Raw genomic sequence first — 25,353 nt, 5'->3', positions numbered from 1 at the left:
GTTTCAAAACTGATACTTGGGGCCATGATATATGATTCTCCAACTCTGGGTGCACTAGGATGAGAGCTGAATTCAGTGTGGAAAAATTCAGAAGGGGTATCTTCATGGGAGAGTCAAGAGGAAATCTATTAGAAGTTTTTGTTTACCCTTCTGTTAAATGCTTAAATCTTTGCCCATTTTCCTGTATTATGGAAAGGACACACTGGTGTGGAATGAGGCTAGAGTAGTAAAAGGAAAATGGAAAAACAAAGTTGGTAGTCACAGACGGAGAGGTAGAAGCAGCAGTGATAGGGTATATAGATGGCCTTCTAGAGAGGATTTTTGAACTAAAAAGTAAGAACAAGGCAACATGCAAGAGGGTTCTGTTTCTGTAGACCATTAGCGAATTTATTTTTCGACATAATAGGAAATGGAAAAGCATTCCTGCTGCTGTACAAGCTGATCTAAACTAGGATTTAGGGTTGAGGTATTGTAGAACAGCCTAGGTTGGTCTGCAGTCCATTGGTCTTTCCTAAATGAGCACCACATTTGAAAGTCATTTTATATAGACAGGTAGTATTAAGCTGAATGAATCCTGGTGAGCTGCTAAACAAATTTTAAGTTTCCCCGAAACCTAGGTGTTTACCTCTGGGTTTTTTCTGCTACCAGTTAAAAAACAAAACAAGGGGCACCTGGGTGGCTCAGTGGTTACGCATCTGTCTTAGGCTCAGGTTGCGATCCTGGGGTCCTGGGATCGAATCCTAGCATCAGCCTCCCCGCAGGGGGCCTGCTTATCCCTCTGCCTATGTCTCTGTCTCTCTCGTGAATAAACAAACAAATAAATAAAATCTTTAAAAATAAATAAAAAACAAAACAAACCCTTGGTGGAATATATTTAGCAATAGAATAAGAAAAATACTAATGCTTACACAAATGTAAGAAATAATAAAGTAAAAGAATAAGTAAGACACTAGAAGCTTAAAGCATTTCCTATTTTTTTCCTATGTGATTGACTAGGTATATAACTTAATTTTGTCAGGTGGTAGTTAGGGAACTAATAGAAGTCATGACTTGATTTCTTACCTTGGCATCTACTTATATTTAGGTTTTTACCTTTTTAAAGGAATGATGAGGTGTGCTTTCTTTGTTCTCTTCCTTACAGTTCCACTTAAGTTTCTGAAGGAACAGAATTAGGAAATTGCATGGTGGAAAAATAAACACTAGTAAGTGGTGCTACACCCCTTTTCCCTCTACTGGCAGCACTCAAAACAGGATTGCAAAACCTCATTAGGTTTGCAAAACACTGTAAGAAAAATAAACACCTGCAGATCTTAATTTGTAAGTCCTGGGTATGCTCTCTGAAAATTTATCCTTTATGAAATACAAGGGCAGTGTTGAAACACAAAGCTAAATAGAAAGATGGCATATTATTTCTCCATCACAGAAAATAAGCCTCAGTAATATTTAAGAGAAGTAGTCCAGTAGCATAAAATTAAATACAGCAAATAGTGTCAGAGATTTTCCTGGGGTGAAGTACACAGGAAATATCATAAAGCAAAAACCTGCCTTAACACCATCAAGTACTCTTAATGAAATGTGCACTCTAAAATAAACTTAACAGGTGGGTGAGGAAAGGGGAAATACAGTTGTGGATTAGCCTTGTTTTTACATTTTGTTTCTAATCTTTTCATTAAATGAAGTGGATCTCAACAGTATTGAGCCTGAAAAAATTATAATGGAAGTTACCTGCATTAAGGCCCTCAGGCTAATATTATGATGACATACCATTAAAAAATATAAGAGAAAGTCAGTTATAAAAGTTATCCTGTCATAATAATTTGGTTAGTAAAATATGTGTTTTAATAATGTTCTTCTGTGTCCTAAGAGTTCAGAATAACTGAAAAAATATAATTCTTGCTAGAATAGTGAGTTGAAGGCATGGACTAATTGGCATCTAGACTGGGAGTGACCCAGGAATTGCATGGTATTTGGATGGGTACTTGGCCATCAGTTTTGATGAGTTCATTTTCAGAATTCAGGTCTATCTTAAGAGGTATGATGCATTCATTTATTTTAATGATTTCTTTCTTGGGGATGTTAGAGTTTTGTGTCTGTATCTAAAAAGGCCCAGGCAGGTCCTTAACTAAGGGAGGAGAGGGCAAGAAACTAATGAGAGTCTGAGCAGGTCATGGTGGATGGAGTAGCTGGTGCTAGACCACCCCTCTCACACAAAATTAAACTTTGGATAAAACATTAAAAATTATCTAAAGGTAATGGAGAAAAACATGCAGAAACTTGAGGAGAGTTAAAACTAGTAAGAGGAGAAATGTATTTTTAACTTCTTTTTAACTTATGGCAGGATCAGTGCCATTAAGAATATATAAAATTCAAATAGAAAGTTTAAGTCATTTACTAGTTGAGGAATCAGAGGTCAAAGTGACCAAAGAACCTGGAAAGTGAGAAGGAAATCCTGAAAAGGAGTGAGCCACAGAAGGTAGTAGCCATACTGCCCAAATCTTTCAGGCATCTCTGAACTCCACATCCTTGGGGCTGGCTCAAGCAGCCAAGCTAAAACAAAAAGAAGTGAATAGATATTTCAGATATTGCTCACCACTGGGGAGACAGAATTTGGAGCATTAGATCAGCAAGTTAACTTCCTACTAAAAAGAAAATTAAAAAAAAAAAAAAAGAAAAATTCCTCAGAACACAGAATGCACAATTTCTACAATGTATTGTTCACAATGTCCAAGATACGATCTAATCAGTTATATGAAGAGACATACTCAAAAGACAATGGAGTCAACAAGTGGAGACTGACCTAAGATGACCCAGATGCCGGCATCAGTAGACAAGGATTTTAAGCATATACTATTGCAACCCTGCCCTCAAAGAAAACCCTTGTAATGGATAGGAAATTTCAGCAGAAATAGAAACTGTTAACAATAGGATCAAATAGATTCTAGAAGTAAAAATAACGCACGAAACTTAAAATATCACCAGATGTTTATTAACAGCAATTTGGAGGTGATAGAAAAGTGAGTCAGTGAACCTGCAAGTAAGAAAAATTGAAATTATCTAATCTGAAATGTGATGGACACTTGACAGGATGAGCACTGGGTGTTATACTTTATGTTGGCAAATCGAACTCCAATAAAAAAAATGTACATAAAAAATAATCTGAAATGTGACCAAAGAAACATTGGGTGTAGGGAGCTTTTTGTTTAGTGTTTTTGTTATATATAAAGCCTTTTGACACGTCTACTGGACTGGCAAATCAGGGGAATGCTTGATCAGAAGGCATCTTGATTTTGTCAGTGCTTTAAACAAAATTTTTGTGACATCTTTTTTTCAAGAAGAAAAATGTGGACCAGATGATATTTAGATGTATTTATTCTTCACTCCTGCCACTATGCCAGGCTGTAATGCGGTTTGGAGTAAAGTGCAATGATAGAAATGGGGAAGGAACAATTATCTGTGATTTTTTTATTGCCGTCTTCCTTCAGTTGCACATAAACTCCACAAGAGCAGGCAGTGGATATTTCTAATCTGTATCTTCCCCACTGCCAGGACCTGTAATTAGTTCTGCTCTCTGGAACTGGGACGAGACCTGGGGGAGCCTGAGGGGGAGCCCAGTGACGGGAATCCAGGAATGCATAATATTCAGCAATTGAGGCAGACAGAATGCTTGTTCCAGGGAAATCAGTCAGCTGGCAGATGGTCTCAGGTTCTGAGCTATTGTCGGAGGCAAGATTTCAATCTCTTGAGAGTAGTGTTTCTCAAAGTATAGTGCAGATCAGTTGCCTCAGAATTACCTGGAATGCTGGTTAAAATGTCAATTCTAGGGCACGATCCTAGACTTGCTAAGCTGACATCTTTAAGGGTGGGTCTTGAAAATCTACAGGTACCCTAGGTGATTCTTTATTTTTTATTTTTATTTTATTTTTTGATTCTTACATATATAAATATGAACTATATTTTTTAGGGGTTGGGAGCTGGCAAAAGCAAGGAACAGACTAAGTCCTAGGGTATGTGTCAAAAACTTGGCAATTAGCATCTTGGACTGGGAATTTCTTTTTTTTTTTTTTTTGGACTGGGAATTTCTTTGTTGTGGGGGGCTGCTGTCCTGTACACTGTGGGATCTGTGGGATGTTTAGCAGCATTCCTAGTCTGTAACCCTGTAGATGCTGGTAGCATTCCCCACCCCACTCCCCAGTTATGACAACCAAAAATGTCTCCAAACATTGCAAAATGTCCTCTGAGAAGCAAATTAGCCCCTGGTTGAGAACCACTGCTTTGGGGGACCCGAGTAGTAAGCATGTTCCTAACCTAAGGATCAGAGGAAGAAGAACACAAAATGGGGAGATATCTAGGTATTTGAATTGGAATGGCAAGTTAGGACTAGATTTACAACAAGAGCCCTTTTATAAGGTTGCTATTGGTAGCTTAGCTTCCTTGCCGTAGAGGGGTCATGTAACTCCAGAGCTGGTGACCAATAGAATATAAAGGCTGAGAACTAGACAGGTCTGGCACCTTAGGTCAGGTCTCAATCCTAGCTGTACATCATCAATGGGGAATTGTAAAAACATATGGATGAGTCAGCCAGACTTGGTCCTTCTGAGAATTTCCAGGGTGAAGTCCAGGCCTTTGATACACAACCTGGATTCTGGAACACTCATAGGGTTGGATGACATCTGGAATACCATGTTCAGGAATTCAGAGAGACACAGGTGAGGAATGAAAGTGTTTCAGCCTAAAAGACCTCAGCAACATGTAGTATCTGAACCTTTATAATAGCTCTGTTCTCCGTTCTTATCCTGTCCCATCATCCTCCACAGGTGAGGAAAAAAGCATTAAATACGGATACATTGTGGCTAAATTGCTCAAAGTAGGGAATTTTCCCAATTTTACTCTTATCCTCTGTTCTGAGCCTACTTGCTCTTTTGTAATGTTTCCTGTTCCCATCCTAGTACCTAATACCTGATTTCTTTATCTTTTCCCAAGCCACTTTGTCTGATAACTGTCTGGCTTGTGTGAGTTGAGCAATATTTAGGAGGCAGAATCAATCAAAGCCCTGTTGACTAGATTGGGAGCTTCAAACTTCCTTTTGAAGGTCCCAATTAAGCATCAATGGTATAAAGACTGTGAGGCAGTAAGAGATTCCATAAGCTACACAAGAAACACAAAGTTCATAGAGTAGCATCTCATGCTTTATGACAGAAACTCTAGAAAAGAAAAAAAAAAATTCTGTGGCATGTTGTGTACTCTCTTTCAATTCCATGTGAAACACTGCAGTTAACTAAAAAGTACACCCACGGGGAATCTCAATTAAACTTGATTAATCTTGTTTAAACTAGCTACTAGTTCAGCAATAAATCCATAACAGCCCAAGAGCTCTGTAAAAACACTTCCAGTGATTATTTTATTCAGAAACAAACAAACAAACAAACAAACAAACAAGAGAAGAAACACAATTCTGGTCATTTGCAGTATCTATCAGCTTTCAATTTGGCTCTCCTGTTTAAACAAAGACAAATGATAAAAATTATGTAAAACAAGCCATATATATAGTCAACTACTAAATACATACACTCAGAAATTGTGTACTCAATTTTGATTATTATATTACCATTCTACTTATATTAAAATACTTTAATTAGCATTTAACTTTTCAATGTTATGTTTCATACTAAATGCATTTTATTAGTCTGTCCTAATCTTTTTTTTTTTTTTTTTTTTTTTAGTCTGTCCTAATCTTTAAGAAATGTTGCCTAAGAGCTTTTTCAATCCACAGTAGCAATTTTAATGACCTCTGAATTTAAGTAAGACCTAAACTTCTATTTAACAGGGTGGCAATGTTCTATTTTCATGAGTGGTAAAAGTTACAAGACATAGACCTTATTTCTTTTGCATCCATATCTTGATCTTTTTTTTACATTCTATTCTTGATTTCTTAAAACTATATACATGCTTTGCTCAGCAGGAAAAATTCTTGTATCACTAACTTCCGGTAACAACTTGATCAACTAGATAATAGGAAAATAGGATGAAGCATTATCTTTATCAAGTAGAGTGAAGACATATTTTAAGACTGATTTTGCAACATAGGGCTTGAAGGAGTGGCAGATTACCAAATTCTCTTTCAATCTGGCACTTATTTGATTTATGTTTATAAAGTTACAGCTAACTCCCTCTACCCACTTTTTTATGTTATAAATCTAGGACATTACTTACCTAAATAAAAATAGTATTAGATATAGATTAATAATGTGCTGTGATAAATATCCTGCATACTTCTAAATTCAACTTAATAAAAGTGGTTCAATTTTACTTCATTTTATACTTAGTCATTTTTAAACTGATGTTTTTATCTCATTTTTAGGAACCTGTACTATTCTAACTAGAACCCACTGAATTTTGGAATGAAACTATTTCTTTCTAGCCCTGATTCTAATAGTTATAGAAAGGTAATGTTAAATAAATTTATGAAGGAGTTTCAGTTAAACCTGAATGTTTTATAACAAAATATTTAAGTTTTTGGAATCTGGCTAATTTTAGATATTCTTTCTTGGGTGATCTTTTCCCAGACTTATGATGTCCTTTTTAGGTAACATTACTATGTTCACAAATTAGAAGACAAAAATTTAAGAACTGTAATAATTGAAAAAGAACACTGGTTATATATATATACCATTTCTACTGGATACTGAATATAGTTGGAAATAAATAAAAATATACCTACCTGTCCAGAAGTGTTTCATGCAAAAATCCATCTTTCCGGGCCTTTTTGAGAATTTTACTGTCTTCTTTACTTATTTTAAGTTTGTGGTCTTGGAAACTCTGAAATTTCTTTCTGTTAAGAAAATGCCTTTCTTAAAAATCATCTCAAACTTTGATTATACATATTTATTCATAAACTTACAAATACTTTTAAACTCTCTTGTTTACTTAAAAAAAATAATTGTATTTATTTAAAAACATACAGCTTTTCAACTGCAAAGATGACCTTAGTGCTCCTCCATGAAGAGGACAGCTTTTTGGGCAGCTCTACAAAGCCCCATTTCCACTAACGCATGTTAGCTGGAGACCCTGAATCCTATCTATGGAACAACATTTGGTTGGCATTATATACTGATAAGCTATAGTCATTTTATTAATGAATAGGGAGAAAAGACTAATCCAAGTGAACTTTAGCTTTGAAATCTAGCAAGGCAATTAGGAAACCTGAAGCTTTGAGAAAAGAAAAGCATTCAGCTTAGTTCTTTGTCCTAGAGTCTATTTTATGCTGCCTCTTGTCCTTCACATATTTTATGTGTCTTGAGAAGTACTTCACTGCCAAATCTGAAAGGTCTAAAAGGAAAAGAATACGTACACATAATTGATTTCACACTGTTTAACGTTTCCTTTGTCTTCTTCTGGAATATCATCTTTTTTCTTAGTTTCTCTTTCAGCACATGATCTAATCTGGACAGTGGAGATGCAAACCAAAAGGTTATACATGTATCTTCCCTTTCCCCACTTTATTTATTTCATGAGAACCCCCTAGATGATTTCTTAATGCAAATGAAGACAACAATCAACTTAGCAATTGGATTCAGAAAAAGACAGGTTCTCGATGTTTTTATTTACATATAAAATTAAAAATCGTTATTATGTTCCTCTAGAACCTTTGCATCAAACACAAAAGACAAAATTATTTGAAGAACATTTTATAGATTAGATCCTGCTGAGCAATCAGACAATAATTCAATTAATTTTGGCCACAAAGTAAATATTCAAATTATCCCTATAGTATTTATTTTATAACACTGAAAGTTTAAGATAGTAGCTATTTTACTTTGCATAGCTATTCCCAAATCCATTAAAACCTTAAACATGACACACCTTACTTTTACTTAATTGGAATCCACTCCTTTTAAATCTTCCTTATATCCTCCTAAGTTGTGACAGATATTTATTGTCACAATTCCATAAATTGATATAGCAATTAGGATCCACTGAGTGGGACAAGAGAGAACAGAATTCAGGTCAGAGGAACTGGCAATTTGCAATCCAAAGGACTGGACTTACATTTCTAAGTATTTACATCTCCAAAGTGATCTTTGTGGCTAAGAGTCCAACCAGTGCTATATGTGTGACAGGTTTGGTTAGCAGGATCCTAGGAGACCTGGGAAGATTACTGGCCAGGAGCTGTGACAATACTACTTTTGGCAGGAGGGAATGTGTCCTGATGGATAAGGTTAGGCTATAAAGGTGGAATGGCTGATACAGACTAGCAGAGCCTATGAAGTAAAACATAGGTGGAAGGAGTTCTAGATTATCGCTGCTCAGAACTTCCAGGTACTTGACTAACGAAACAGGTCCGGGAAAATGTGACAGATACTTCATATAAAAACAGTTGTAATTAAATACAGCACAATATTTTGTTTTTTCCCCATAGATGTGCAAAGCACTATACTTTATTTGCATTGTTTTAAAAAACCATACTTTTAGGTAAGTGAGAAATCCACCAGCATTTTCTAATAACCTGTTTCTTGAGAGGGAGTATGGAATGTCAGAATAGATTTCAGTCAGCTCGGCCTACATACACATCCTGACTCTATCATATTTAGCTGTGTGGGTTTCATAACTGATCTTAACACGTGAGGATATAAGGAGGCTCAAAGGCTCTCTCTTCATTGGTTATGTTAAGATAATAGGTACCGGGATCCCTGGGTGGCACAGTGGTTTGGCGCCTGCCTTTGGCCCAGGGCACGATTCTGGAGACCCGGGATCGAGTCCCACGTCAGGCTCCCATTGCATGGAGCCTGCTTCTCCCTCTGCCTGTGTCTCTGCCTCTCTCTCTCTCTCTCTCTCTCTGTGACTATCATAAATAAATAAAAATTAAAAAAAAAAAAAATAATAGGTACCTCACAGGAACTTTCTGAAGATTCAAGAAGGCAGTACATGTCACATTCAGCTGAGTGCCTGAAGCTACAGGCTTCTGTCCTGGTTTGTGTGTTGTTGGTGGTTTTTTTTTTAACGTAATTAAAAAAAATCTTATGATTTAACACTTTTTATACACCTTGTAATTCATCCTCAGATATAACTGCACACCTACAGAATGATGCATATTCAAAGCTGGGTGTTACAGCACTGCTTGTATGAGTAAAAGATTGGAACTAACCTAAATTTGCATTTATGAAGAACTGATTAAATAAATTACAGTATGTCCCTAAAATAGAATATTATGTAGCTGTTAAAAAAGAGAAAAAATTTCTACATAGTGATAAGGGAAAATCTCCCAGAGAACAATGTTAAGGAAAAAAACCCAAAGTGTAAAGGACTATATGCAGGAGCTTAACTTTATTGTAAAAAAGCAGAAAATTATAAACGTTTTTATTAAGAAACTAATAGGCTATAGGAAGGAGTTATCTCTTTATATGCTTGTATTTTTAAAATTTTGAACCATGTGAACATATCTACTTAAAAATTATATTTTAAAATGCAAGCAAGAGAAAAAAATAGGCCTAAAAAAGCATGTGGAACTACTCAGAAAAAGACACTAATATATAGAGGCAAGATGTTATAATTTCTCTACCACGTAGTACAAACAAGCCAACATTTATAGGACTTATAATTAAACTTTTTATAATAAAGCTTATTTGGAGAATAGTATAAAAAACTGTGCATTACATCTTTAAAGTGATAGTAAATGAATATTCCAACACTTTAAAGATAGAGCATTATATGAGACATCATGTACGTGACATATATCAGTCTATAGAAAAATGTGATGATTACCTTTATCATTTCTTCTTCTCCTGCTGTTTTACTTTTTGCTTCTATATCACCTGCTTCATTGCATCTAATGAAGCAGCTATTTGAGGCCAATAAAGCCATTTTCCCCTATATAAAACAAAGTAACAATAAGAAAGTTACAAGAATACCTGCAAGAGAATTCTTAAGCCTTGAGAATGAAATTAATTCCTCCTCTTACCCCCAACTCTAAAAGCAATCATTAATAATTTGGAGAAAACACAGAAAAAAATTATACAGAAAAGAAAACCAAAATCACCTTTAATCTTACTACTGAAAGATAGCCCAGTAAATATTATTAGTATATTCTATTAGTAGGACTGAATTCTAACTAGGTGAAGTAGAACTGTTTCCTTTGGCCTTAGAGACCTATTGAGGATATAACTTAGATCTGCTTGAAAAATAAGTTTTCAGTAAGATTGTCTTCATTAATTAGAAAATATAAAAATGTATATGAGAGCTAGTTTTTGGTGCTTTTGAATTTACTGCTCAGAACTTTAAGAACTGATGTCAGGAATGCCTGGAAGGCTCAGCTAAGCATTTGCCTTCAGCTCAGGTCATGATCCCAGAGTCCTGGGATGGAGTCCCCCACTGGGCTCCCTGTTCAGCTAGGAGCCTGCTTCTCCCTCTCCCTCTGCCTCTGCCTCTGCCTGCCACTCCCCCTGCTTGTGCTGCCAGCTAAATAAATAAATAATTTAAAAAAAATGTCAGAGGGACTTTTTATGTGGACAGAAATATTCATACTAGTTTTAGTTGTTCAATGCTCATTGTGTTATACTGATTCTTTTTTTTTTTTTTTAAAGATTTTATTTATTCATGAGAGACACAGAGAGGCAGACACACAGGCAGAGGGGAGAAACAGGCTTCTTGTGGGGAGCCTGATGTGGACCTTGATCCCAGGACCCCGGGATCACGTCCTGAGCTGAAGGTAGAGGCTCAATCACTGAGCCACCCAGGTGTCCCTATGTTATACTGATTCTAATTGGCAAACTTGAAAACTAATTTTCTTGTGTGTCTAAAGGTAGATTACACATTCGAGTAATTAAATTCCCTTAACAAATATAAACCTAAATTATGACATAAATGACTCTTTTGGAAAACTTTGAATACCTTAAACATCAGACAAGATATTTACAAATACAATCATTACAAAATGTATTAATAACTTTATATCACACCCAGTTACAAAAGGGCTAACAACAAGGATTTTTTTTTTTTTTTAAGGATTTGATTTATTATACAAGGTGGCCAGAGCTGGGTTTTCTACTATCTAGATGATGCTTGGTAGGCCAGATATGGTTGTATGGTCCAATGTAATATAAGCCCATGCTTGTGACCTTTCAGTCAAGGCCCTCTTAGCAATCAAGTTTTTGTTTCATCAGAGACTTTTAAGTGTCTCTTTCATTTAAATTTTAAAAATTTAGTGTCTTTCCTAAAAATAAAGGGAAATGAACTTCCCTAACATTCAGTATGAGTGTTGGTATTTAACTTATCATCATCTTGGCCTTACAATAAACTGGCCTTTTCCATTGCTAAAAATTTTTATTAGAAGCACCTCATTATATTAGTAGGGTCACCTAGAAGGGGTTGCAACCCATCAGTAGTTCATGAAATCAATTTAGTGGGTCCTGACCAGTATTGGAAAAAAAACATACAAAGAAAGAAGAGGTAAAGAGAACAGAAAATGCTGAAGGGCACAACATATAGATAAATAGGAATTAAGTACAACTCTTGCTTCAGTTATACTATGAATACACTGGGCTGAAATGTAAAAATGTTTCTTTCACTGGACTGAGGTCAGAAAAGTTTGAAAGCTACTGTACCAGAGATTTTATCCTGGGAACAAATCTAAATAATTACCTTTTTTGGGGGGAATGCTGGCTTATTTATCATCTTGGAAAACACTGTTAGATCCTATTTTGAATTCCTTATTGCATATTCCCATTGATGCAGTGAAATTACTGAACTCCTCTTCCGTTGGTGCCCACCAGTCCTTCCTGTTCTTTTTTTTTTTTTTTTTTTAAATCCTTCCTGTTCTTGATATAGTATCTATTTTTAGGAGACTGTTTAGCTTTGGTATATATTTGTTCAATCTTTACTGTTTACACAATAGAAAAAGGAACTTCTGTATTCTGAAACAACAGACACAGACTTAACAAAATACCTATCTATTACAAACTGCCTACTTATAAGATCAATAAAAATTAATGTATTATCTTCATGCTTTTTTGTACTAAAATTATCTTTTTGTACACTATTTGCTTTTCTCTTTGAGCTTTACTATAAATGCAGACATTTAGAGACTAATTGATTTCAATGAACATTATCATTACTTATTACTTTATGCAGATTGTCCTGAGACCATTCCCTTAAGCTTGCTCCATTGTCCTCTTACTACAGTCCATGTTTTTGAAAGTACCCATAATTTCTGCTAAGAAGATATTCCTGAACTGTCCTGTTTTCCTGCCCCAAGACATAAAATTGGCTATTTTCTGTGGAGTCCTAGATCTTTAATGAAAAATAAGACCCAAATCTAGGCACCAAGGGTATACAAAAATGAGGATGGGCAGAAGTACTACTGCTGTTTTTGTTGCACTATTTCTTCTCCCCGTTTTATTGAGATATACTGGACATAATCACTTCATAAATTTAAGGTGTAAGGCATAATGGTTTGGCTTAATACTTACTGTGAAATGATTATCTCAGTAAGTTTAGTTAGCATCCATCTCATGCAGTTAACAATAAAAAGCATAAAAAACAATTTTTTTCCTTGTGATGAGAAATAAGGATTTACTCTCTAAACAACTTTTCTATATATCATACAGCATGCTAGCTGTAGTAATCATGCTATACATTATTTCCCTGGCACTTATTTATCTTTTAACTGGAAGACTGTACCTTTTGACCACCTCCTTCCCCCAATTCCCACTTCCAACACCCTCTACACTCCGGTAACCAACCGCCAAGTCTGATGTCTTTTTCTGAAGTTTTTAAGATTCCATATATAAGTGAGACCATACTTGTTTTTCTTTGTCTGACTTGTTTCACTTAGCAAGGTCTATCCATGTTATTACAAACGGCAAGAATTACTCATCTCTTTATGGGTGAATAATATTCCATTGCATATGTATATACCACAACTTCTTTATCCATTTATCTATCAATGTATGCTTAGGTTGTTTCTAGATCTTGGCTCTTTTAAGTAATACTGATACAAACATGGGGGTACAGATATCTTTTCAAGTTAGTTTTTTTGTTTCCTTTGGATATATTCACACAAGTGGGACTGTTGGATCTTATAATTTTATTTTTAATTTTTTGAAGAACTTCCATACTGTTTTCTGAAGTGCTACATCGGTTTGCATTCATTCCCACCAGCATAGCACAAGGGTTTCCTTTTCTCCACATCCTCCCAGCATTTATCTCATCTTTAGAAGATGGTTATTCTAACAGGCAGGAAGTGATACCTTACTGTGTTTTTGATTTGCATTTCCCTAATGACTAGTGATGTTGAGCATCTTTTCATGTACCTATTGGCCTTTCATATATTTTCTCTGGGGAAAAAGGTTTAGTCAAGTCTTTTGCTCATTTTTAAATTGGGTTATTTGTTTTTTGCTATTGTATTAGCTCTTTATATATTTTGGATATTAACGCCTCATCAGAAATATGGTTTGTAAATATTTTTTCTCGTCCTATAAGTTATCTTTTCACTTTGTTGATGATTATTTCTTTTGCTATGTTGCACTATTTTTCAAGACTTTTTAAGGCTATGACTGTTAAAGACCATATCTTATATTGACAAGAAGCTTTTATGAACAATAATAGCACTTACATCTTGAAAGACTGGTTCCCATTGTTCTCTTGGTCCGATTGCATCTGACCGCCCCACAACAAGTCCATCTGAATTAATACCAAGGTATTTTCCATAGCCAGATTTCAGAGCAATTCTTTAACAAAAAAGAAATGTTAAAAACTGAAAGAAAATCAAATATAGAAAAAAATAATGTGTGTGTGTGTGTGTGTGTATATATAAAAACCCAGACTAGGGCAGCCCCCAGTGGCACAGTGGTTTGGCGCTGCCTGCAGCCTGCGGTGTGATCCTGGAGACCCGGGATCGAGTCCCACGTCGGGCTCCCTGCATGGAGCCTGCTTCTCCCTCTGCCTGTGTGTCTATGAATAAATAAAAATAAAATCTAAAAACAAACAAACAAACAAAACAAAACCCAGACTAGCCATAGTCCAAATTTTCAAAAGCCACATGTGGCTAGTGACTACCATAATGGACAGTGTAGTTCTATATATGTAACTTTATTTCATACTTATAATTTTATATCTTACTTATATCATACTCCTATTACATGCTATCAGATCACTCTCCAGAAAAAATCTGTATCAATATTCTTACCTCAAATTAGGAGAGCATCATTTTTTTTTTAAAAGGCTTTATTTTTTTTTTAATTTTTATTTATTTATGATAGTCACACAGAGAGAGAGAGAGAGGCAGAGACACAGGCAGAGGGAGAAGCAGGCTCCATGCACCGGGAGCCTGACGTGGGATTCGATCCCGGGTTTCCAGGATCGCGCCCTGGGCCAAAGGCAGGCGCCAAACCGCTGCGCCACCCAGGGATCCCGAGAGCATCATTTTACATAGAACTATTAACATTCCTTTTTTAGACAAAATTAGAATATCAGAGGAAAAACTAGCATCCTATTTAATTTATACTTTAACCATTGTAAGTGACATTTGTACTTCCTTTCCTTTTAGTTTTTAAGTTACCTTCTTAATCATTTTTATATTGATGTCTTACTGCTTTCTTCAATGTTATGAATTCTGTATATACATACAAAGAATAAAAACTCATTGCCTGTTTCCTATACTTACCACTCAAAGAAAGTAGTGAAATGACAATGTGATTTTTTAATGAAATAAAATATGATTTTTAACTTTTAGCTTACCAATCCCTTGTGATGCCAAGGGATTGATTTTATATTCATTTATAGGTTAATTACAGTATAAAACAAATCATCATGTTGATGCAGCCAATTACTAGAATACTGAAATTCAATTTCTGTATGCACTACCCAAAGTATCATACTGTACTTTTGCACTGTGATAATTAAAAAGGTCAGCTTATAAAATTGTAAAAACAGTGAGTAAAAAATTCTTTTGGTCTTCATGACTATTTAACATTCTCTGGTTTCAATAATATTCCCTTCTTATATCTTCCTGTTTATCTCTTGTGAGATAAACAAGTGAGTTCATGTATCACAGCAAGTGAGTTCATGTGTCACAGCAACACCAGACCAGGTTTTGCCTATGTCGGTTTTCTTTACATGATCTTTCTAACCTATGTCTTATCTGGTCTGTGACATTATTAATCCTCATTTCTTTTCTAGCCTAGGATTATGTATTGCTAGAAATCATAGTGTATGCTTTTATTTGGAGCTTTCATTCTCTTTCAAAAACACAGTTGCTGCAAATGAAATTTAATAATACCAAAATATGGCATATATAAGTGTTTTATTTTTAATCTTTTAAAAGATTTTATTTATTTATTCATGAGAGACACACAGAGAGAGGCAGAGACAGAAGCAGGCTCCACGCAGGGAGCCTGATGTAGGACTCCATCCTGGGACTCCAGGATCACACCCTGAGCCAAAGAAAGACACTTAACTGTTAAGCCAGCCAGGCGTCCCTAAGTGCTTTATTTTTAAAATGTCACAAAATATATTTTCAAAAAGACTGTTTTGCTGTTTACATCAAAATTGCTGTGTGGACTTAATTAGCTACATATAGAAATTTTTCAGTGAATAAAATTAAGTTAAAAGGTGATTATAGTTCAACTTACTTACCTAGAATCAGACAATTTGACAGCTGTAAACTGCTCTGGAGGACTAGGGCCCTCATCAACTACAGGAGAAAAACATTTTGAAATAAATTTGACATTTGTTATAAATATAAATGTAAAAATTTCTTCAGCTTTAAAAAACGTTTTCTTTTAAAATTAAATATAAGAATATTGTGATATTTTTCTTTAATCATAATATACTATTCAGATTAGAGTATCAAGATCTACTTATCTTCTTATAACTACAGAGTTAATTTTACGTACTTAATAGGTAGGTCAGCTTGATGCTCACTTATAAAATATTTTCTTCCTGTGTTTTAAAATGCACTCAGTACGTAGACAAATAAGCACTTACTATTTAAAAAACTAAATGCTTTAACTTATTCAAGGGATGGACATTCAAATAAAAAAATACTGCTTTTTATCTTCTGATTACTTTATATCTCATTAATGCTTATACTGATGGGATAGGAAGAATAACAATTATTATAATTAATAATCAAATTATTAATAATGCTCCAGGTTAGTTTTGACAAAAGGTCTAAAGAATAAAAGAATAAAATCTTTGACACAACAACGTTTCCCTTTCAATTTCAATTGTTCATGTTGTTTTTGATTTCCATTGATATTCTTCTGGAAGAATACAGAATGTTTTTAAATGCTTACACTGGAAGAGGGATTTGCTAGTATCTGGTAAATATTAAGGAAGGAAAAAAGGAAAGAGTAAATGCAATGGATTTATTCCTTTGAGATTAGATTTGGCCAAGTGAATGAATGTCATAAAATATATACGTTTAAGTGGTCTTTTCCTTTCCATTGCTTCTACTAGACACAAACCTTCTTTATGTGGAGCTCCCAATGTAAAAAGTCCATTATCAAGTGCATGTATATAGGTTCCTTTATCCATTTCAATTGCTATGGTTCCTGAAATTTCACCGAAGTTTGTGACTGTCCACCAGATTCCTAAAAAACAAAATTAAAATTTTAGATTTGACACAAGGTTCTTATTTGTTGTTCTTGTTGTCATCACTTATTTTTAAAAACTTTTATTTTGCAGTTATAAGAAACAATACGGAGACATCTCTTATACCCTTTACTCATTTCTCCCAGTCGTAACATCTTACATAACTATAGTACAATATTAAAACCAAGAAACTACCCTTTATTCAAACTATGAACCTCATCACACTTCATTAGTTTTACATATACTCACTCATTTCATGTATAGATGTAGGAGACCACAATCAAGATTACATTCTTTTTAAAATGTAAAATAGCAGTGCATGTGAAGGCACAAAACGATAGAAAACAGTCTCTTTCATCCATTGCCTCAGTCATCCATGACTGCCTTCCAAAGGCAATGACTACTATAATGTATTTCTCACATATTCTTCCAGAAAGACTTTCTAGCACAGTATTTTTTTCAAGTTTTTATTTATTTATTTGTTTATTTATTTATTTTTTAATAAAATAATTTTTATTGTTTTTTTTCAAATAAAATAATTTTTATTGGTCAAGTTTTTATTTAGATTCCAGTTAGTTAACATACAGTGTAATATTAGTTTCAGGTACAGAATTTAGTGATCCATCACTCTGCTCATCACAGCAAGGGCCTTTTTAATACCGGTCACCCATTTAACCCATCCTCCCAGCCACCTCCCCTCCAACAACCCTCAGTTTATTCTCTATAGTCAAGAGTCTGTTTTCTGGTTTGGCCCCTCCCTTCCTCTCTTTTTTCCCCTATGTTCATCTGTTTTGTTTTCTGAATTCCACATACAAATGAAATCATATGGTATTTTTTCTCTGATTTATTTCACTTAGCAAAATGCTCTCTAGCGCCATCTCCTGGCAAATGGCAAGCTTGCTTGCTTGCTTTCTTTCTTTCTTTCTTTCTTTCTTTTTCTTTCTTTTTGTGGTCTAGCACAGTATTGTTATTTAAAAAGATTTTATTTATTTGACAGAAAGACAAAGCATAAGTAGGGGGAGTGGAAAGCAGAGGGAGATGGAGAAGCAGACTCCCCACTGAGCAGGGAACTCAGTGCAGAGCTTGATCCCAGGACCCTGGGATCATGACCTGAGACACAGGCAGACTATTAACTGACTGAGCCACCCAGGTGCACCCTAACACAGTATTCCTAATCATGACTTTGGATCAGCAACAAAATGAGCAGAAATTGTGTACTCTATGTACACGAAAATAAACGGGTTTCTTTTTAAAAATTCATTTTTAATTCAAGTATAATTCATATACTTTGTTATGTTAGTTTCATATGCATATACCTCAGCAATTCTATACATTTCTCAGTGTTCATCAAGATAAGTGTATTCTTAATTCCCCTTCAACTATTTCACCCATCCACCTACTCATGCTGCACATTCAATACAATCCCTGTCAAAATACCAAGAGCATTTTAAATAGAACTAGAATAATCCTAAAATTTGTATGGAACCACAAAAGATCTCAAATAGCCAAAGAAATCTTGGAAAAGAATCCAAGATTTCAAGAAATACTATATTGCTGTAGTAATAAAAACATTATGGTACTGGCATAAATACAGATATATAAGTTATTGGAATAGAATGTCCAGAAATAAACCCACACTTTTTTTTTTTTAAAGATTTGAGAGAGACAGAGAAAGCATAAGAAAGAGAACACAAGTGGGGGAGGGTCAATGAGAAAGGGGGATGCTGACTACTCGCTGAGCAGGGAGCCTGAAGTAGAACTTGATTCCAGGACCCCAAGATCATGACCTGAATCAAAGGTAGACAATTAACCTACTGAGCCACCCAGGCACCAAACCTACACTTTTATGGGAAATTAATTTATGACAAAGAAGGCAAGAATACAGAATGGGAAAAAAACAATCTTCAACAAATGGTGCTGGGAAAACTGGACCATTTTCTTACACCATATACAAAGATAAACACAAAATAGATTAAAGACCTAAATGTGAGACCTGAATCCAAAAAATTTCTATAAGCAAACATATACAGTATCCTTCCTGATTCTTTGACATCAGCCATGGAAATATTTTTCTTAGTATGTCTCCTCTGGCAAAGAAAACAAAATTAAATTACTGAGATTTCACCAAATAAAAAGCTTTTGCATAGTGAAGGAAACCACTGACAAAACAAAAAGACAATCTACTGAATGGGAGAAGCTAGTTGCAAATGATACCTCCAATAAGGGATTGTTGTATCCAAACAATACAAAGAATTTATACAACGTAACACCACAAACCTCCCAAATAATCCAATTAAAAAATGGGCTGAGGATGTGAGTAGAAATTTTTCTAAGTAAGACATAAATATGACCAACAGACACAAAAAATGCTTATTAACATTATTAATAATCAGGAAAATGCAAATTAAAACCTCAATATTGCCTTACAACTGTTAGAATGGCTAAAATAAAACGGACAAGAAGTAACAAGTGTTGGTGAAGATGTGGAGAAAAAGGAACCCTTGTGCACTGTTGGTGGAAATGCAAATTGGTGCAGACTATGGAAAATAGTATGGAGTTTCCTCACAAAATTAAAAATAGAATTACCACATGATCCAGTAATTCCACTACTGGATATTAACCCAGAGAAAATGAAAACACTAATTTGAATAGATGCATTCCTATGTTTACCGCATCAGTTTATAGCTAGGCTTTTTGTTCTGTTCTACTGATCTACATATTGTTTTTATGCTAAGACAAAACTGTTTTGATTAGTATATTTTTGTAACATAGTTTGAAATCAGGAAGTCTGGTGTCTCCAGCCTTGTTCTTCTTTCTTAAGATTACCAGCTATCGGGGATCCCTGGGTGGCGCAGCGGTTTGGCGCCTGCCTTTGGCCCAGGGCGCGATCCTGGAGACCCGGGATCGAATCCCACATCGGGCTCCCGGTGCATGGAGCCTGCTTCTCCCTCTGCCTGTGATTCTGCCTCTCTCTCTCTCTGTGACTATCATAAATAAAAAAAAAATAAATAAATAAAAAAAAAAAAAAAAAAAGATTACCAGCTATCTGGAGTCTTTTGTGGTTCCTTACAAATTTTAGGACTCTTTGTTCATTATTTGTGAAAAATGCCTTCGGAATTTTGATAGAGATTGCACTGAATCTATAGATTGCTTTGAGATAATGAGATTTTTAATAATTTAATTCTTCTGATCCACAAGCATGGACTATCTTTCCATTTATATGTATCTTCTTCAACTTCTTTTATCCATGTCATATTTTTCAATGTACAGGTCTTTTACATTCTTGTTAATCATTTCTTGGATGTGACACCAAAGGTGAAAATAACAAAAGAAAAATTAGACAAAATGAACTCATCGAAATGAAAAACTTTTGGGGCACCTGGATGGTTCAGGTAGTGATCTTAGGGTTGTGGAATCGAGCCCTGAGAATCTTAAGATTCTCTCTCTCCTTCTCCCTCTGCCCCTCCCCTGCCTCTGTCACCCTCTCTAAAAATAAAAAAATAAGAAAAAAACAAACAAACAAACAAAAAAAACTGCACCACCGGACACTATCAAGACAGTAAAAAGACAATTTTGAGAATGGTAGGAAACATTTGTAAATCATATATCTGACAAGAGATTAACATCCAGAATACATGAACAACTCTTAAAACTCAACAAGAGCAACAAAACAACCCACTTCAAAAAACAGGTAAAGGATTTGAATAGATATTTCTCCAAAGAAAATACAGAAATGGCCAATGAGAATTGCTCAATATTGCTAATCATTGAAGAAATGCAAACTGAAACCATAATGAGATACCATTTCATACCCACTAGGATGGCTATTATCAGAGAACCAGAAATAACAAATGTTGGTGAGGATACGGAAAAATTGAAACCCTGTGCACTGCTGGTGGAAATATAAAATGCAACTATGCAAAACAGTATGGTGGTTTCTCACAAAATTAAAAATGGCATTACTGTCATGATCCAGCAATTCCACTTCTAGGTACATGCCCAAAAGAACTGAAACCAAAGTCTTGAAGAGATATCTGTACACCCATATTCCTCGCAGAATTATCCACAATAGGCAAAAAGTGGAAGTCACTCATGTGTTCATTGAAATATGAATGGATAAATGCAGTATATACACAATGGAGTATCAGTCTTTTTTTTTTTCTTTTTTTAAAGATTTTATTTATTTATTCATTAGACAGAGAGAGAGAGAGAGAGAGAGGCAGAGACACAGGCAGAGGGAGAAGCAGGCTCCATGCAGGGAGCCCGATGTGGGACTCGATCCCGGGTCTCCAGGGTCACGCCCTGGGCCAAAGGCAGGTGCTCAACCCCAGAGCCACCTGGGCTGCCTGGAATATCAGTCTTAAAAGGAAGACTGACACATGCTGTAATGGATGAAACTTGAAGACCTCCTGATTTCAAAAACTTGCGAAGGGACAGTAATCAAGACAAATATATCAACAGAACAGACAAATCAATGGAACAAAGTCCAAAAATATATCAGCACATATAAAGTCAAATGATTTTTGACAAACGTATTAAGGCAGTTTAATGGAGAAAGGAAAGTCTATTCAACAGTGGTGCTACAACAACTGGTTATCAATATGAAAAAATGAAAAAAAGAACTTTGATCCCTAATTCACACAAGACTAAAAATTAATGAGATAGATCATAGATCTTTTTTTAAAATAAATTTATTTTTTATTGGTGTTCAGTCTACCAACATACAGAATAACAACCAGTGCTCATCCCGTCAAGTGCCCTCCTCAGTGCCCGTCACCCATTCACCCCCACCCCCCACCCTCCTCCCCTTCCACCACCCCTAGTTCGTTTCCCAGAGTTAGCAGTCTTTACGTTCTGTCTCCCTTTCTGATATTTCCCACACATTTCTTCTCCCTTCCCTTATATTCCCTTTCACTATTAATTATATTCCCCAAATGAAAGAGAACATACAATGTTTGTCCTTCTCCGACTGACTTACTTCACTCAGCATAATACCCTCCAGTTCCATCCACGTTGAAGCAAATGGTGGGTATTTGTCGTTTCTAATGGCTGAGCAATATTCCATTGTATACATAAACCACGATAGATCATAGATCTAATGAGAAACTAAAACTGAAGCCTCATAAAGAAAACGTGGAAGAATTTCTTCATGACCTTGGGGTAAGCAACAACTTCTTAGACTGAAGATATAAGATGGTAATGTAACAGAAAAATAGTAATAAATGGAATCTTATAAAAACTAAAAACTTCTGGGACACTTGGGTGAAGCCTGCTTCTCCCTCTGCCTGTGTTTCTGCCTCTCTCTCTGTGTCTGTCATGAATAAATAAATAAAATCTTAAAAAAAAACTTATAGTTGAAAAATTATAATTGAAAAATTTTTTTCAATTTTTTAAACTTTTGCTTTAAGAAAAATACCATTTAATAAAATGAAAAGTTAAACCATAGACTAGGAGCAAAGACTCAGAACTGTATCGGACCCCGGGATCACTCCCGGAGCCAAAGGCAGACGCTCAGCTGCTGAGCCATCGAGACGTCCCACTAGGAAGATATTTTTAAAGGCATCTCAGCAGTATTAACTTTTCCCAGAATAAAGTATGGAAAACTTACCAACAATATCAAGTTGAGTTTCTTCATCTTCTTCTCTTTTTCTCTTCTTCTCTTTGCTCTTTTTCTTCTTACTGTAGGAGATAATTTATATAGATAAGTTTAGAAATATTGATTTGATGTTAAACATCTAAGATGGAATCTTACAAGCCTCTTTTAAGCTGTACACAGATTTATGAATTATTGATTCACAGTTATCTACACCGATATGTTCTCTTCCTTCTAATACTGAGAAGTCAGTTCTGATCCTGTATGTATTGTATTATAGTTAAGAGAACAGGCTCTGGAGGACTGCCTTTTTAATCTTGTTATTTCTTAGCTCTGCGACTTTTGGAACATTTCTTAATCACTGTCAGCTTCTCATCTATAACATGAGGATAATAATTTATGCTCTTAAGGTTACTGCGAGGATTAAGGGTGAATGTGAATCTTCCTATGTTGCTGGTGAAAATGAAAAGTGGTACAGCTGCTTTAGGAAATAGTTTGGGGTTCTTCAAAAAGTTAAACAGAGTTATCATATGACCTAACCTATGTACTGCTAGGTATATACCCAAGAGAAATGAGAACACACATCCACACAAAAATTTTCTAAGAAATTCGTAACAGCATGATTCCTAATAGCCAAAAAGTGGAAATACCCCAGATGTCCTTCAACGGGTGAAAGGATAAACAAAATGTGTTATATCCATACAATGGAATATTATTCAGCCATAAAAATAAGGATACTGATACATGCTAGACATGGATGAAGCCAGATACAAGAGACCGCATATTGCATGACTCCATTTATAGGAAATATTCAGAACAGGCAAACTGATAACAGAGAGAAAGTATATTAGTGGTTGCGGGCATGAGGGAAGAGTGGACTGGAGAGGGACTACTAAGGATTATGGGGTTTCCTTCCCAGACCATGAAAATGTTGGACAACATGACAGTGGGGAACTTTGTGGACTAAACACTAAAACCCACAGAACTGTGCTTTATAGGGTGAATTTTATATGTATCATATCTCAGTAATAAAAAAAAGAAAAAAAAAAAAACACAACACCCGGGGGGTGTTTCCAAATAAGTCGTATTCAAAGTGCTTAGAGTTGTTCTAGGCAGGCAGAAAGTGCTATCTACGTGCGTTAATGAAGATTGATAGTTGTGATGAGCATGAGATGCGCTTATTTGTATTTTCATGGAAACGTAAGCTTTCAGAAGCTAACTCTCCCCTCTCTCCTGTAAAGCCAGGCAGGACAAGCTTCAGATTAACATCTGTAATGAATGATCAACCGTGAGCAAATCTACCAGAGAGAAGAGAGGTGGAGATCTGGGCGGGCAGATACTTTTTCCTAAAAAGTCCAACGACCGTAAATCACCACTACGACCTTCTCCTTGCATTTGGTTCCGCTTACTGTACGCGTTAACTCATCTAATCCTCGTAGCAATTCTTTTTTTTTTTTTTTTAAGATTTTATTTATTTATTAATGAAAGACAGAGAGAGAGGCAGAGACACAGACAGAGGGAGAAGCAGGCTCCGTGCAGGGAGCCTGACGTGGGGCCGATCCCGGGACTCCAGGGTCACCAGGGTCACGCTCCGGGCCCAAGGCGGCGCCAAGCCGCGGAGCCGCCGGGCTGCCCCCTAGCATCAGTTCTCCTACCGCTAATCTTCCCTAATGAATGAGTAAATAGAAGCTCCAGGATATTAACGGACCTGCCACAAACTGCTAAACTAGTAACTGCGGAGAACGCGGACTTGAGCTTATTCTATACCTGTCAAAACGCACATCTGCATATCGTATTAAAAAAATTAAGGATTTGCTCTTTTGGGGCGGGGGGAGGGAGGGATGATTAATTAAGGGTTTTTTTTGTGGGGGGGGGAATGAAGGATTTTTTTTGAGGGGAGACGTTTAAGGAGTACTGGGCGGGGGGGCGGGCGTGAAGTAACGAGCCCTAACAGGAGACGTCGCTGTCACGACCTGCAGCACGAGACTAAGGCGGACGCGCCGAGCAGCGGTCTGGGGGGCTCCTGACCCGGGGCCGGGCCTGCAGCTGCGGCTCGCGGTGGCGCCCTCAGGTCTCCTCCGTCAGGCCGGCCCCGCACGAGCGCCCGGAGCTGCCCGGCAGCCACAGAGCCCGCGGCCCGAAGCAGGCCCGAGGGCGGGGCGCCGGAGTTCCCGGCTCCCTCACACCCCGAGTTCCGCGAGACTCGACTCTCCTCCCCACGGGGGGGGCGGGGGGGGCGGGGGCGCCGTCGGAAGAGACCCAGAGTCTCCCGCGCCAGCTCTGGCCTTACCTCTTGGCCTTGGTTCCCTTGAGCACGAGTTTGGTGGACTTCACGTACGAGTATTCGGCCATGGTTGGGGGGACGCCCTGTCCGCCGAGGGGAGAGCTGGCTAGCGGCAAAAGACCTCCACTGGAGGAGGGACTGGCGAGGGAAGCCCTCCCCGCGCAGAACCGCAGGGACCCCCTGAGCGCGCAGGCGACGGCGCCTCCGAGCCCCGGGCGTTATTTTTCACCCGCCTCTTGGCGCCTACTTCCTGTTTACAGTCTGGGGCTACGGCGACGGCAGAGGGCCGAATTACCTCAGGGTTCATTTGCTTTGGAGAAGCGCGGGTTCGCGTTTCCGCAAAAGAGAAAAAACGGGGGGGGGGGGGGGATGGGGAGGGGAACGGACGCGCCCCCTGGCGGCCGCCGAGGGCCTGACAGCTGTGGGGGCGCGCTAGAGGTGTCCTGCTCCGTGTCCCGGGAAGGCGACCGGGTGATGAGCCCCGTGATGGGGCTCCCGGAGCGCCTCCCCGCTTTCCTGGGCGTGAGCTGGGCCTCCGAGGGCTTGCGAGCCCTTCCAACCCCATCAATTCCTATTGTGTTATCTAGGGAGACTGGAGTGGTGGGCAGGAAACGACTGGGGAGTCCAGGAAAAGATAATTAAGTGCATAAGTTTGGGGGCAGACGGCACGAGCGCGGTCGGAATCGGGTGCAGGTGCGGCGGAGGCCGAGGCGCACACTCACGACCCGAGAGGTCTGTCCGCCTAGCAGGGGCCTCGGGGGGCGCTCCAGCCCCCGCGACCGTGTCTCCGGCCTGCTCCGGGATCTTCCGACAGTTTCTTAAAAAAAAAAAAAAAGAAAGAAAATGTTTCAAAAAACATTTTATTTTTATTTGAGAGGGAGGGAGAGAG

General features: G+C 37.1%; 1 protein-coding gene across 2 annotated transcripts; it reads right to left on the bottom strand.

Annotated features, from left to right (window-relative positions):
- Window positions 1–5,371: 5,371 nt before the first annotated feature.
- FRG1 (FSHD region gene 1) lies at window positions 5,372–24,763 on the bottom strand. Of its 2 annotated transcripts, XR_012007518.1 has the most exons (10): window positions 24,471–24,763; window positions 22,196–22,266; window positions 16,461–16,586; window positions 15,628–15,685; window positions 13,607–13,721; window positions 9,760–9,864; window positions 7,861–7,973; window positions 7,349–7,440; window positions 6,719–6,829; window positions 5,372–5,493 (listed from the first exon to the last, which is right to left on the bottom strand). XR_012007518.1 is itself a non-coding variant. In XM_072776103.1 (9 exons), the coding sequence occupies exons 1-9, from the start codon at window positions 24,530–24,532 to the stop codon at window positions 5,457–5,459; spliced, it is 777 nt and encodes a 258-aa protein (XP_072632204.1). In that variant the 5' UTR covers window positions 24,533–24,763; the 3' UTR covers window positions 5,372–5,456. The 2 variants fall into 2 exon arrangements, 1 of the variants encoding a protein (XP_072632204.1); XM_072776103.1 differs by lacking the exon at window positions 7,861–7,973.
- Between the last annotated feature and the right edge of the window lie 590 nt (window positions 24,764–25,353).

The sequence above is a fragment of the Canis lupus genome, chromosome 15, assembly GCF_048164855.1.
Source record: "Canis lupus baileyi chromosome 15, mCanLup2.hap1, whole genome shotgun sequence".
Lineage (NCBI taxonomy): Eukaryota > Metazoa > Chordata > Mammalia > Carnivora > Canidae > Canis > Canis lupus.
The sequence above is the reverse complement of the archived record's forward strand: the minus strand, read 5'-3'. Positions and strand labels throughout refer to the sequence as shown.

Excerpts from the sequence above, each read along its gene's own strand:
- FRG1 (XM_072776103.1), bottom strand. The coding sequence starts at position 24,532 with ATGGCCGAATACTCGTACGTGAAGTCCACCAAACTCGTGCTCAAGGGA. Across the intron at positions 22,267-24,470 it reads AAGGGAACCAAGGCCAAGAG|TAAGAAGAAAAAGAGCAAAG; the intron begins GTAAGGCCAGAG and ends TATCTCCTACAG. Across the intron at positions 6,830-7,348 it reads CAGTGTGAAATCAATTATGT|AAAGAAATTTCAGAGTTTCC; the intron begins GTACGTATTCTT and ends TTTTCTTAACAG.